The sequence below is a fragment of the Cylas formicarius genome, unplaced genomic scaffold (genome assembly GCF_029955315.1).
Source record: "Cylas formicarius isolate icCylForm1 unplaced genomic scaffold, icCylForm1.1 PGA_scaffold_12__32_contigs__length_19106922, whole genome shotgun sequence".
NCBI classification, from domain to species: domain Eukaryota; kingdom Metazoa; phylum Arthropoda; class Insecta; order Coleoptera; family Brentidae; genus Cylas; species Cylas formicarius.
Genome location: NW_026844225.1, coordinates 14,074,459 through 14,090,348, shown reverse-complemented (window position 1 = coordinate 14,090,348; position 15,890 = coordinate 14,074,459). Strand labels below are relative to the sequence as shown.

The window sequence follows — 15,890 nt, the reverse complement described above, 5'->3', positions numbered from 1 at the left end:
CAATAAAATATTCGCTGTTTTATTTCGAATGCTAACTAAATATTACCTTATTGATAAAAAATGTGATCTGTTAAATAGGCTGTAATAATTAAAAAATGTATAAAAACTGAAACACATACAAAACCTTACATTGGCAAATCGATTTACTTATTTGGTCATTTGCGTCATAGATGGTAAACATAGGAATATATATAATAGGTTGTTCGGAAAAATGTGGGGGAAACTCTGAAATTAAAACAAAACACAAAATGTGCTATGGAGCCCTTACAATAGTATCAGTGAAACATATTAGCTTTTTACTTTATAAGGGGTGGATTAAACGCATTTGTACGACAAAATATTTTTTGATAGCTCGAAAATTTAATTTTAAAAAAATGTAAACGTGTATAATGAATTTTTAAAACATTAATTAATAATTTTAAATAAAAAAAACATTTTTTTTATTTCTAGGAATAAACACTGTTTTTAAACATGATTTACATTTGGCAGCTGAATTATATTCAATAAAGAAACAATTTGTTAAGATTTTAAGGGGTTCATTTCTGCCCTAAATTTTCCTGAACACCTGGTGTGAATGTAGGATATATTTTTGCTTACGTAGGCAATTTTCAAATTCATCGGATCTAGAAATCAATATAAGCACACAGCAAATGTAGACGTAATTTTAACTAAAAAAATGCTATAAGCAAATGACGAAAGTAATATTGCAGTGGAGGCTGACATTGATCAGGATTTTGCTGTCAAAATATACTGACAAAGACGAACTTAAAAATGTAGTTTAATTTTATTAAATAGTTCTAAACAAAAATACATTTTAAAAACCCAATGAGGTTGCAATACACATTGTCAAAAAAAAAACAATAATAGGTGATTGAATAATCAAATTATTTTATTAATGGAAACATATAAATGTTCCCTTCAATTCGCTTATATTCTGAAATGATAAGTATCAAACATAAACGGGCTATTATATATATCTACCAGGGGTCTGGAAATATTTGGCTCTAATAACGCGCAACTAAAGAAAAGGACGCGGACGTTCTTTTTTTCGACCGTTCCATTTTCTCGAACATTAACACGTTTATCGATTTGAGGTCTGCTGATATTTCCTTAAATAAATAATCTTAGATTTTATTGTCTCGCGTCCTACATGTGAGAAAAATCGGAAAGGCGGAAAAGTTCTAGGTGAATCGATACATTAACTCGGAGAAAACTTGGCCGGTGTTCTCTTTTTCAGGTTAAAAATTTACCCAAAAAAAAGAAAGTGTAATTCGTTGAGTGGAAGTTTGTTGACATTTTCCAAGAACAAAATCAAAAAATCCTTGAAATTTAAAGATTAATTTTCGAGATACTCTAAAAACTATTATACATTTCGATGTTCTTTTGCGATATCCAGTTCGGTTAAAGCAATATCAATGGTATTTAATTAAACCAGTTCAAAAATCGGTCCGCATATTTGATGTCATTAATTTAATTTATCCCACAAAACAACGTAAAATTGATTTTCGTTTCTTTGTTGAAATATTTGTCATAACGCCCGACGTGTTATGGGCAAAACAGATTGGAGTAAAATATCGATCATGTATCAAGAATTTAGTTAACACCCACATAAACCGCGTTCGTACTTCATTCACAATGGGCGCAATTTTGTTAATTATCTCGGAAAAATCAATTTTCAAACAAATTAACGACACGTTGCCGTGTTCACCGGGGTTTAGGGAGTCATTAACTTACGTCGAATCGATATCGTGTTCGTATTCGTAAAAAATAAAGTCGATACGTAAACTTATTTATTTGTTTACCTGACGCCGCGTTCATTATTGGCCTCTGTTGAATGTCTGAAACAAAAAAAAATGTTAGTAATCTAATTAGCGATTTGCAAGTTTTCGCTGAACATTTCAAGCCGAAACTTGCAAAACATGCGAGCCTATTTCACAAAACTAAAGGCAAAACACAACTTGCATATGAAATCGCTAAGCTTTTACTTACGACGTTAAAACAATACCCATGGAGGATTCGTTTATTTTCGAAAAGCTGGAAGACATCAGTTTGACACTATGTAATAATTCCAATCTCCTAAACAATTTTCTTTTAACTTAGTTATTAAACTATAAATTCTCAAGACAAGGGTGGCACCCCGCTTTTTTTCAAAATTCTACTTTTTTTTAAAGGCGCAAACCAATATTATTATCAAGTTTTTCTTTTCGGGACAGTCAGATAATTAAATGAAATGAAATATCTCTATATCGGAAACACGACTTCCCTTTGTAAATGTTGTTCTGTCATGTAACTAAATTTTAATTTTGAAGATTATGTGACTAGAAAACTAAGTCTTAAAAAATATTTATTTTTTAATAACTTCTTACTTAAACATTTTTTTTATACGTCAGAGTAATTAATCATTTTTCTCTAAGGTGTCTTATTTGGTAATTAATAGTTTAAATGATTTGGATCGAATTTTATACCGAAATATATAGGGTACTGTGGATTGCGTGAACCAAATAAACCAATTAACGATAATTTTTTTTACCTCAACCCCGAATATGAGGTAATTAGCATAAATACCGAGAAAATTGTTCCTTGAACAAATCGATCCCTTTGTGGCAACGCAATTCATGGACTTTACTATGGGGCGAGAGCGATAACTATCTTTTAGAGCAGTAAAATTGCACGGCGATATAACCCCCATGTTCAATGCTTTAATCTAGATATTGAGGTTTTTTGAAAGTGACGTTCGGGCTTGTGCCTCGCGCTGCTGGCATTTTGTGTGTATTTGTGTGTATGCGCCAGAGACCGTAATGAAAACAACCCCCTCATGCCCGGGCGTCATGAGCATGAGGTTAATAAACGGGAAGATGAATTATTATATGGCGCAAAAGAGGGTATATTTTACATAGAGGTATCTCCTCACAGTTATTTGCCTAATATATGTGTGGAGCCAACGTCAGGGACTACCGTAATTATTCTAGTCATTAAGTTTCACAGGCATAAAAGACCAAGGGCCGATATTTGCCGAAAATGCTAACGCTTGCAAGAAAATCGGGTTTGCATATTTAATACGTTTGTTCCCTACGTTTTTATTTCTCTTTTGCTCCAGTCGAATTAAGCAAGGAAGTAAATGCATGCATGCTATAGGACGGAATATGGATAAATTGTAATGTTGAAATACAATACAATTATTACAATAACCTGAATAATAGCGAAAAAATTATTGAATACTGCTTAACCCCAAACCACACATCTGCCACCACTTTATGAGATTTTTTTAATTACGCTTTTTTTGGCCACTGCTGCTAAGGCAGGAGGTTCTTAAGAAAACATTCTTCTTAAATAACCTATTTAATCTCGATTATATTGATTTTTGCATTTTTTTCTTAAAAACAAAACCCATCTTGCTAGGGAAATTGATTTTGTACAATTAATATTGAATGTTCTCCCTCTTAAGTTATAGACAACTATATTTTGTAAATGTTAACACCTATACTCGACAGATCGACTGAGAATAAAAATAACAACTCATAATCTAAAAATACCAGCTTCGGCGTTGGTAGTTGCTCGTTGATCGTAAGCAACTTCGTGTTATACTCCATATCAATATTTTAAAAAACCTATTTAGCACTTAATCGAAATATGCGAAAACTTTATTATCGCTTTAATTCCTTTAGGAAATTGACACTCCTTATAGGTTTAAACTTAAAAGACTTAAAGTTAACTAAAACGGTATTACATTTTTTATATTTGATTTGAACCAATTTTGTTAACGCGCAGATAAAAGAATTCAATTTTCAGACAAATTTTGATGGAAAACATTTAAATTCGGGCACAAATTTTTGAAACAGTTTGCGGCGGGGAAGGACAGTCATTAATAATAAGAGAGCTTTAATACCCTTGGCGACAGGGGTATTTAGCATAGTCGAATTTGGAGGGCTGAGAATCACTGCCACGTTTCAAATAATTTAAATAATGCTCCGTAAATTATAAAGCAATGTCCGATGTCCTTTGTTATAGTCTGTCTCAACATCTCTGAGTTCAAATCCGTTTAAAGCTTGCCAAGAGCATACAACAGATGTACGTTCTACAATATGCACAAAACATATCGAATTTTATTAATAATTATTAAATATTGTAAATAAATTTTTAAATAAATTAAATAGACTGACATGTAAGGTGTAAGGTATTTTAGTTAATTTATGGATTTGTAAACGAACTCAAGACATCACTTTGAAGGCGGAAAAAGATTTGAAATTTTTATTTAATATGATTATAATTTTTATTTAATTTAATAATATAATATATAATAATATATATTATTAGCAGGTTCTAAAAACAAGAAGTTTATTACTAGCAACGAGGTTGCCAGATCTAGGAAAAATCGCAAAAAGCATATTAAAAGTAATTGTTTTTTTTTGTTTAACACAGAGAGATTTGAATTTTGCCAAAAGGTCTGTGCCGAATTTGATTTCGAAATTCAATTAAAACGGCGGGTTACAATTATGCAATTTCGCCTAATGCAGTCGCTAAGTATTAATTGGCAAACTTAGAGCGTTATTGTAAAAGGCGAACCATGTATATGTCTCTATATGGACAGTATTGGCAATTTGTACATATACAGGGCTAAAACAAGGTCTCGACGCTAACTTCAGTAAACTGCATAATTACTAGGTTATTTACTTACGACTTTGTTTAACTCTATTGCGTTGATTACGCTATCTTGCCGTACAAATTAATTTACCAACTTTCACGAACTTAGCCGTTTTGAAGTTTAATTATTCCATTGTGTTTCGTATTTCCATGCATCTTTTTCTCGATCTCAACATAATTTACTCCTTCTAAACATCTGCAAATTACTTCTTGAGACTTAACCATTTTTCAAACCCATCGGATACTTGGACAATCAATTTTAAAAATAATCGAGCCATCAACTTGCAAATTTCAACATTTCGAATTCGCTATATTATTTTCAAATTTGCGGGGTACCACAACAAACCGCATCTGTGCGACGGCGTCCAAAATACTGACAGATTTTAATTTAAATTTTGGGACCAATTTCGACGTTGCGAACCTGTTTATGCGCCTTTTTTTTTGTCAGCGGATGTTCGTAATTGAATTTTGCGCGATTCTCTCATGTTAATAATATTCGAAAACTTAATTCAAACCACACGCGTTCGCATTAGCTGCCAAAGTTATCAAATTATCTCGACATTGCGTGAAATACGTAGTTCACTAGAGGGCAAATCTGCCTAAACCAAAATATTGCTTCAGATACGAAACTTAACCTTCGTATATAACAAACTTCGCTAATATTTAAGCAGAACAATTACCACATTGCCAAAATCCCCAAATCCTAATAACATTTCTAGATGCCAGCTGAAGCTCAGGCAATTTCTAAAGTTCTCAGACTATATACTACACCAACCGAATTATGTTTAATATCTAAAACAATCAACTTGTTTATAGCCGAATAATGGAGTAAGGGAAATTAACTGAAAAATAAAATCAAATCAAATAGAATAAATACTAAATTAAAAACTTTAAAACAAATTTGTAGTCAATAATGAGTTAAAAAATATAGTTGATTCCTCTGAGAAACGTTTAGCATCCGAACAAACAAATAACGCTTTCAAAATATGTCAAAGCTGATGTCGATTAATTTAGAATAATTTTTTCTGTATCAAAATTCATTTAGACATTTTTTGACATCATCGATAGTGGATTTGAACTGACTTCTTCTGATTAGAAGTTAATACCCAACGTATTTATATTTTTCTACGTGATGGAAATTTTTAAACAAAAATTTTGTAAAATAGAGATACTACATTGGAGATCTACAAGACAATTTTTTTTATTGTATCCACTTATTTATTGAATTAAATGAATAATAACAGGCACGAGAAAAATAATTGGCAATACACAACTAACTAAAATTAGAATAAATAAGAACTAAAAGTTCAGATGTTCACGATATTATGTATTTTTACATGAAAATTGTTTCGACAACACCATGTCTTTATCAAATATAATATTTACAAACTACCTGCTACTATATATACCGAAAAATAACCATAAATCCTTAATTAATGTCGTAGTGAGAATTACAGAATTAAAGTTAATTGACCGTTTGGGTTAGTTTGAATTTGAATGTTTCATTTTGTTAATCTCCATGGCTTCCAATAAATTTAATTTTTCACTTTTTGTGGCTCTATGTAAAATATCAAAATGGTCGTCGAAAATGTGTTTTTCTGTTTTTAAGTTTGTAGCATAATTGGAATCTAGACTATTGTTTTTAAACGCTCTTTTATGTTTGTTAATGCGTTTTTTGAAGGATCTACCTGTTTGTCCAATATAAATTTTAGAACAAGATCCGCATTTCAACCTGTAGACACCTGATTTTTGAGATTTTGGACATTTCGTTTTATTGTTTTTTAAAAATTTTCTTATTGGGTTGGTAGCTCTGAAAGCTATTTTTAAACCACATTTTGACAAATGTTTTGAAACTTTTTCACTAGCTTCTCCTATGTATGTAATTGTTTTAAATTGTTCGTGTTCTGTATTAGGTTTCCAATAAATAGAGTTTACTGTTGTCTGGATTTGCTTTTTATTTTTAATTTTATCTATATTGGACGGATTGTAGCCGTCGTTCAGAGCAATTTGTTTAATGATATTAAGTTCTTTATTGGAATTTTCTGTTGAGAGTGGCGTATTAAGAATTCTGTGTATAAAAGAGTGAAATGCAGCCATTTTGTGTGTATAAGGGTTACTTGAACTATTATGTATGACTGTGTCCGTATGTGAAGGTTTATGATAAATGGAAAATCTAATTTGTTTTGCGTTTTCGTAATGGTTATGTCTACAACATTAATAGAGTTATCCTGTTCAATCTCGATAGTGAATTTTATACGATTGTGTAATAAGTTAATGTAATTTAAAAAAGAATTCAATTGTCTGTCCGTTCCAACAAAGCAAGCAAAGACAAGAAAGATTTCACCCTAACTCGGAAACAGGTTAACCCATTGGTGAAACAAGATTTATTAGATTGCTTAATAGTATCTTTAGACCAAAATTATTTTGAATTTAATGGACAGATTTATATCTCTAAGAAAGGTTTGATTATGGGAAACCCACTTAGTCCTTAGCCGAGATTTTTATGGATAATTTGGAAAATATCATACTAGAACATTCTTTAAGTAAAAGTTTTCTATGGTGGTATAGATACGTGGATGATGTCTTTGCTTGCTTTGTTGGAACGGACAGACAATTGAATTCTTTTTTAAATTACATTAACTTATTACATAATCGTATAAAATGCACTATCGACATTGAACAGGATAACTCTATTAATTTTGTAGACATAACTATTACGAAAACGCAAAACAAATTAGATTTTTCCATTTATCATAAACCTTCACACACGGACACAGTCATACATAACAGTTCAAATCACCCTTATACACACAAAATGGCTGCATTTCACTCTTTTACACACAGGCTTCTTAATACGCCAACAGAAAACAGAAAATTACAACAAAGAACTTAATATTATTAAACAAATTGCACTGAACAACGGCTACAATCCGTTCATCATAGATAAAATTATAAATAAAAAACAAATCCAGGTAACAGTAAACTCTATTTATCCGAAACCTAATACAGAACACGAACAATTTAAAACAATTACATACATAGGAGAAGCTAGTGAAAAAGTTTCAAAACATTTGTCAAAATGTGGTTTAAAAATAGCTTTCAGAACTAGCAACACAATAGGAAAATTTTTAAAAAACAATAAAACGAAATGTCCAAAATCTCAAAAATCAGGTGTCTACAGATTGAAATGCGGATCTTGTCCTAAAATTTATATTGGACAAACAGGTAGATCCTTCAAGAAACGCATTAACGAACATAAAAGAGCGTTTAAAAACAGTCTAGATTCTAATTATGTTACACACAACTTTGACATTTTGCATACGGCCTCAAAAAGTAGAAAATTAAATTTATTGGAAGGCATGGGGATTAACAAAATGAGACATTCAAATGTATTGCTTAACAATCAATTAGATTTAAATACCTCTCCTTTATTAAACTTAAATTCTCACAACAACATTAATTAAAGTTTTATGGTTATTTTTGGGTATATATAGTAGCAGGTAGTTTGTAAATAGTATCTTTGATAAACAAACAAACGAACAATTGTCATGAAAAAATATATAATTTCGTGAAAATCTGAACTTTTAGTTCTTATTTATTTTGATAAATGGATTCAACTAAAATTAAACAACATTTTAGTCAAATCCTTTTGGATATTATTTTTGCAAAATGACTACCCAGTAATAGGTAAATAATTGTTAATTAAAATAATCCAAATAAAGGTCAACTTATTGCAGCCTGAAAAATATGTTTTTTCCTCTCACTAACAATCTCTTTTTACCATAGAATAAAGCAGTTTCTTATTGACTCAAGTTGGCGTTCGAGATGAGACTACGTTAAAATTTTCATCCAGCAAAATCACGGTGATAAATGAAATATTCAACTAACATCATTCGCCAATCTTAGGGAGACGTCACACAATTTATATGAAAAAATGATAGATGGCCTGAGTGGACTATTCTTTTCTTTTCCCGTCGTATTAATTCCCAGGAAGGCGTTGCAAACAACAAAAAGTGCTTTCCGATAATTGTTCAGAAACATGCACAAATATTGATCGAGAAATTTCTTTAATAATTCTAGCCGGAGACCAGTCAAGTATTATTACCGCTAAGAGGGTTTTTATTATGGTTATCGTGGAAAATATTGACCTCGCCAAGTTTTATATTATCTCGCTTCCAACACGGATTATTCCTTCGCTTGCGAAATCGTTATAATCAAAATTTTTATTTTATTAGCGACACAATAACGACGTAGAGAGTTACCTACAAACGAACGTAAAATGCTCTTCACTAAAATCTTTCCATATCGAGCCTGAATCTCATTTAAAATAGATGCACATTTTGCTCGTACTAAACAAATGTTTTCATACTACGATCTCCAGGATTTACGTTTTTATATGCGCACATCAGAAGACCTTTCCATTCTGTTTATATGTATGCTGTAGTTACATATTTATGAGCAAGATTTGTTTCCCACATTATAAAAACAAGCTTTGCCTTTTCCTTTTCCTCAGAAATGCTCTCATCGTTCGTTGAGAGTTGATTGTTTACGAACTTTACTAGACGTTCGCTATTCGAAAGAAAAAGTTCACAATAATTCGTATGACAACCTATGGTCTGTTCATAGATATGAGAAAGTGACCAATTGCTTTTGAATGGGGTTATCCGAGGGTTATCATTAACATACAATGCAACAAGATTATTACCTAAAGTTTCGAAATTTAAATTCAGGTAAAATTGTGGTCCATAATAGAAAATAATTTTATACCTACCTGCGCTTAATATTCTTTGGTTTGGTATACTACTTAGTTTAAGTTTATTAGTAATCATTCTTATTTCGAGTGTAATACAGCGTGTATTGAATCGTGAAAATAAATAAGAACTAAGTTCAGATTTTCACTAATTAATATATTATGACATGACAATTGTTTCGACAACACGGTGTCTTGCTACTACATATATCGAAAATGATCATAAAACCTTAATTAATGTTGTGAGAATTTAAGTTCAATAAAAAAATAAAAAAATTAAAAAAAAACAAATACAGACAACAGTAAACTCTATTTATGCGAAACCAAATACAGAACACGAACAATTTAAAACATTTACATACATAGGAGAACCTAGCGAAAAAGTTTCAAAACGTTTGTCAAAATGTGGTTTAAAAATAGCTTTCAGAACTAGCAACACAATAGGAAAATTTTTAAAAAACAATAAAACGAAATGTCCAAAATCTCAAAAATCAGGTGTCTACAGGTTGAAATGCGGATCTTTCCCTAAAATTTATATTGGACAAACAGGTAGATCCTTCAAGAAACGCATTAACGAACATATAAGAGCGTTTAAAAACAATAGTCTAGATTCTAATTATGCTACACACTTAAACACAGAAAAACACATTTTTGACGACAATTTTGATATATTACACACAGCCACAAAAAGTAGAAAATTAAATTTATTGGAAGCCATGGAGATTAACAAAATGAGACATTTAAATGTATTGCTTAACGATCAATTAGATTTAAATACCTCTCCTGTATTGAATTTAAATTCTCATGACAACATTAATTAAGGTTTTATGGTCATTTTTCGGTATATGTAGTAGCAGGTAGTTTGTAATTACATTTGATAAAGACACGGTGTTGTTGAAACAATTGTCATGTCATAATATATAATTTCGTGAAAATCTGAACTTTTAGTTCTTATTTATTTTGATAAATGGATTTTCATCAAGTAACAGCCACCTCAGTTCAATTGTTGAATCGTGTGAATTCTGCAAAATATGTGAGAGTCTAGTGTAGCTCAAGAGTGGCTCCAGCCCAAATGTAAAAAATACTATTCTATTGAGACTAAGGAAGTTTTAAACGATGTTTATTTGACTCTCATTGAACGTGGTGCCAGCAAGCAAACACATTTAGAAGAAACGGTCACATTGACGAAAATTCCGACATCAATTGTATGGAAAATTGTGAATAATCCCATTTCAGCGAAGAAAAAAAGAAGCGATGCTGGCATTTAAGTCACACATAAATAAATAAAATAAATAAATACTGTTTAGTAAATTTTCTAACAAAACCCCAAATAATTAAATTCTAAGCAAAGTACGGACCTGTTCGGCCATATTTCATTCTTACAGCTTGCCCGGATCTTTCCTTAATTCGTATCAGTTAGTCACTTTCTTATATCTATGAACAGACTTTACCATCATAAATAGCAACCTTGCATACAAACGGCATTAAATAAGGATATTTATTAATTACGTCGTTATTATCTGGCGTCGCATTTAATTTCAAAAGGGTCGAATTTATTGAGCCTCCATTTCATGCAAATTAGGTTACGTGTGGTCGCAACTAAGATTAAGTAAAACAGGTAAAAGTAAACTGTTTACGCAAAATCTGAAGTTATAGACCGTTTTGCATATTAAAATGCTTTTATCATTCTATCGAATGGGCCCTTAAACTTGCCCTGAGTTTATATCGTCGGGAAATGCTTAAAACATGCAGTATTAAAATTGCCTTCCGCCTTCACATATTAACGCGGATTTATTTCGAATATGGTTGAATTTTATCAATGGAAAAACAATAAATAAAAAACGTTTAAAAAAGCCCATCTGGCCTTAAATTTCTTCTAAACCTATCCAAAAAATGAAGGACTTTATAGTTCCCGATAGTAGTTTTATGAATCGTTTAGGTTTTTGGTATTATTAGCAAAATAGATAAAAAAGATACTTTTGACATAAAGCGATAAAGCTAATAAAAAGTTATCTTGATGATCGAATGCAGTATGTTGTTGAAAAGGTCAATCAGCTAGAGAAACTGTTTGTTACGGTGTGCCGCAAGGTTCCATACTGGGGCCACTTTTATTTACAATTTACACCAGCAATTTTGTATCGTGTATGAAAAATGTTTCGGCATATTTTTATACTAATGACACCCAGGTATTATATTTATTTGACCCCAGCACTTTAGAGAGCAAGTTGACTATTATTTACAAAAGGGACACGTCTCCTTAAAGTTGCTTTATCCGCATCACCATTTATTGTATGAGGCTCAAAATATTAAATTATCGGATTCTATAATGTTAAGTTACTTTAACTATTGTGAGATTTTTTATGGCCCATGCCTAGATAAAACTGACACATATAGAATTGAGAAATTACAAAAAAAACTGCCGTAAATTTATGGTATAAGAAAATATGATCCAGTCTCACACAAACTAGAGGATGTTAAGTGGTTGAATATGCAGAATAAGCATAGACTACACTCCTTTGGTATTTTTTCACAACATTATTTTTAATAACAGTCGTCCTTACTTGACAAATAGAATAACATATCGAACAGATGTTCACAGATTGAACCTTAGATTTAGGGGTCTTATCTCTCCAACACCACACAGGACGTCTCTTTTTCAAAGAAGCTTCTCCTGTAACGTTTACAAACTTTACAATACCGTTCCTCTCTCTTTAAAAGCCTTATCACCACTAAACTTCAAAAAAAAAAAATGAGACAAGAAATGTTCAGCCAACAAGCAAATTGCAAATGATTTTCGAGTAAGTTCAGTCCTAAAATTTTTAATTTTTATATCCACGTACGCATTTTCTTTTTTTGCTATTGTTATCTCATACGACCTAATAATTTTGAAATAGTTGGTATTCGAAGTGTTTTTGGAGCGCGAGCATTGAAGATGCCAAGTGAGATTTTGGCGAAACGTCTGCAGGATTCCAGTCGGATGCAGGATTTGCAGGATTCCAGTCGGATGCAGGATTCCAGTCGGAGTTCAACGAGCGAACGGATGATATCCCGGAATATAGTGTCATCACATTTTTCCATCCGTGAATCAATACGTGAGAATATATATATATATATATATATATATATATATATATTATCTATGATGTGGGCGATAACTATAAATTTAATATAACCTTAAACAATTTAAGGTTAGTTGCTATGTAGTTCTGTGAGAACTTAACTAACTCTGTTAGACGTGAATTTAATTTAATAAAGATATATATAAAAATAAAATTGTGTGACGGCCTAATATTATCGAACTTTTGGTATGTGGATATTATTTACTGGGCGTGTCTTACTTTTAGGAATAAAAGAGCAAAAAAAAAACAAAATTCTAATGTGCCTTACCGCAGGAAATATAATTATATTTCTGACCATCTGAAACAATGTGGCTAAATCTCTTTTCCGTGCAACTTTAGTTAAGGTTTCAAAGATCCTTTATTTATAAATGTATTAAAGTGTGTATTAGTCTTACCACAGTTAAAGCATGTTCATCTGAGAGAGTCCATTTCTTGAAAAAAATTGACTTACTTGATCCTGGTAATTAATTAATGTTCTTTATTATAAGTTTATTTTAAATTATCCTATCAAGAGTGGCTAGAAGAGCAGCTGTGCTGGATCTCACTGTTACTGTTTGATATATCATCTAAATTGAAAATAAAAACATTTTAAATTGAATTGAAGTGTCGTTATTTTAAAGTACAAAATTTCCCATTACTGATTCTTCTTTACGTTTATTACGCAAATGACTTAAGAATTGTTTATTAGTTTGTGATTTAGTAGGTCCCACAAGACGCCTGCAAGATTTGTTTCCGTTTTTATCATATAATATTGATAGGTTGATTTCCTATATTAAAACACATTAGAAAGCTTCTACTGATTTCCAATTTAATGACTCTAAATTATTTTTATAGGAAAGCAATATAATGAATGTTTTCCCAATTTGCTATTGGTTGATTGCACGATTTACCGAAGTACGAATCAATTTAATGAGGGTTGCAAAGAGAAACGCAAGCGAGGTAGGCCTACTATTTACCAAAGTTAAATAAAGGATTACGTCGTAAAAACAGTATATCGTTGGGAACAGTATATGATTTTTGCTCAAACTCGGCTTTGGATTCGTTTTAATTGTATAATAAGAAGGACATTTTGGTGATTTTAAATGACTTTTAAATTGCGCCTGTCGAATTTATCATCAATATCAATGGCATTGGTTGTGTGGAATGTAAAAAGCGTGCCATAAAACAGCATAATTCTACAGCAAAGGCACCTCAAACGACGGTCAACATGCAAACAACAACAATACGTTACCCACGTACAGTGGCAGTAGAGCATAATTCCGGAAGCCAAAACAAATACCGACGCGACCAACACCAACATTAACAACAAAATGGTCGGTCGACACCAAATCGCCCACACCGACGTTCTGTTCGAATTGGCTACCGTCGATGATTTTCGACGATCTTTACACCCACAGCACCAATTTTTCTCGGCCTCCACTTCTGGTGTCCGCGTTTGAGTTGACGGCTGCGATGTTATGTGTGCGTTTTGAGTACCGTGCGAATTCTGAGCGGTGTGATTATTCGAATTATTCGCGTTTCGGATAATCGAACTACTACCCATCGAGTTCACAACTACACCGCGGTACACCTGTCCGCTCTGCGGCATGAAACCGTCGTCGTCGTCATGCGCATACGTCACACTGCGCATCGGGGGGTCGTGATAAACACCATACGATTCGACCATACGCGCAGCCGACTCAGCGTGGCGAGGCGGGTAAGCAGACTGCCTCATCTTTTTTTATTTTACCGCAGCTACGTACCAAGTAACGTTAGTTTACGTTTGCGGGGAAGCATTTTTCACGGTCTATTAATAACGGCATTATTTCAATAGTTAATCACATTTCACTACCTGAAACAAGAAATTATTAATAGTTCAATAGAACGAAACGTCGCTTAAACGGCTAATAATGTTTAATACAAAAGTAATTTGGTGATTCGAGGGCAAACCGCACAGAACGCGTATTATACGTGACCGAAGCTGATTGTGCATTTCCAATATAACATTAATTAATGTAATTAACTCAAAACATTATAAGTAACCCAACACTACAAACCCCTACTAATACCGGTTAAATTTACGTTGGTGAGATTTCAGTCATATCGATCAACAATTTCAGCTCTCGCTTCACGGGTATCATACAAAATGTGGATGTTGATTTAATTTTAATACAACTTTTAAGTGCGATCCCAGATTGAGGATAGCACTGCAGTGTGGTCTACCTACCACAAAATATTTATTTATAGATCACTGCCATTTATATTTATGAATTTATTTGGAATACTAACGGATATCAATAATCTATAAGTGTCCGTTATTGCTTAATTAAAATAATTACTAAACCATAACAGCAAAGAAGATATATATAAATACAACAACAGAAAAAAGAACAAATCATTGGAAAAATAATATTGCATTTTAAAACCTCCTATAAATAAATATTGTTACAGTGCTAGTCTGAAATTACTCTTCTGCCCTGTATCTCCTCTCTTATAATCACCTTTTATGGGCTAACACCTAGATCGTTAAAAATTAACGAGTAATAGAGTGTTGATAGAGCCCTATCTGAGGCAAAACGCTTTGGCTGCTTGACAATATAAGCTACCAATTTATTTTTTACAATGTTATATGATTTTTAAGTCCATTGTTATACTGAGGTCTTGAATTAAGTCAACATGTTTCAAATTAGAGGGTTCGCTAGTAAGATACAAATCTGTCAAGATCAGCTTGAACTCTGAGATAGTCAGCTAAGTAGTTGGGCCAGAAAAAGATAGAAAACTTTTCCCAAGGTTTGAAAGAAAGGCATGTTTACAGCATTTTTCTGTATTAAATTATTGTACTTTTTTTGAAAAGATCCCAGATGTGCCGGATCTGCTTGCCATAAGATATACATAAATATGGTAGAACGCATAGTTTAAAAATAGAATACATAAAGGATTTACAATTTGCAATGATTTTATTAAGCTTATTATAACTACATTGACTCGTCTGATTATTGCGTAAATTACCTTCAAACCCGTACTATCTCTTTCAAACCAGACACAGTATTTTATAATAACTTTCCTGGGAAACTCTGTATGGGCAACAATCATTTTTGTAATTAGAATTAAGATTAATAAGAAGACTTTAATTCTTCTGTTAGTAAAATAAAATTATTTCACACGATAATTGTGTAGGTCACGTTTCCTTCAAGTAATTTTCATTTTGTGTTTCATTTCTATATATTAGGTTATTTTCTAATTTGTGTATTTGTCTTTTTACTATATATTTGCTGTCTCAGTAACTGACCACCTCGATTCCTATCAAAACCTTATTTTGGAGGTTGATTTTCATCAACTTCGCAGCTTCGTGTGTTGATTCATCCACAAGCATCACGTTCCTTAGTTTAGGCGCGTTAGAC

At 32.0% G+C, this 15,890-nt stretch overlaps 1 protein-coding gene across 7 annotated transcripts in view; it reads right to left on the bottom strand.

Annotated features, from left to right (window-relative positions):
- Window positions 1-15,890, bottom strand: part of LOC132695590 (agrin-like) — a 264,140-nt gene that overhangs the window by 119,484 nt on the left and 128,766 nt on the right. For 5 of the 7 annotated variants that reach the window (XM_060659933.1, XM_060659937.1, XM_060659934.1 and 2 more), the window contains exon 3: window positions 1,803-1,838. In XM_060659933.1, the coding sequence (XP_060515916.1) occupies window positions 1,803-1,838 (36 nt within the window). Of the gene's footprint in view, window positions 1-1,802; window positions 1,839-13,749; window positions 14,342-15,890 lie in introns of all 7 variants that reach the window. The other 2 variants (XM_060659936.1, XM_060659935.1) reach the window with 1 other exon arrangement.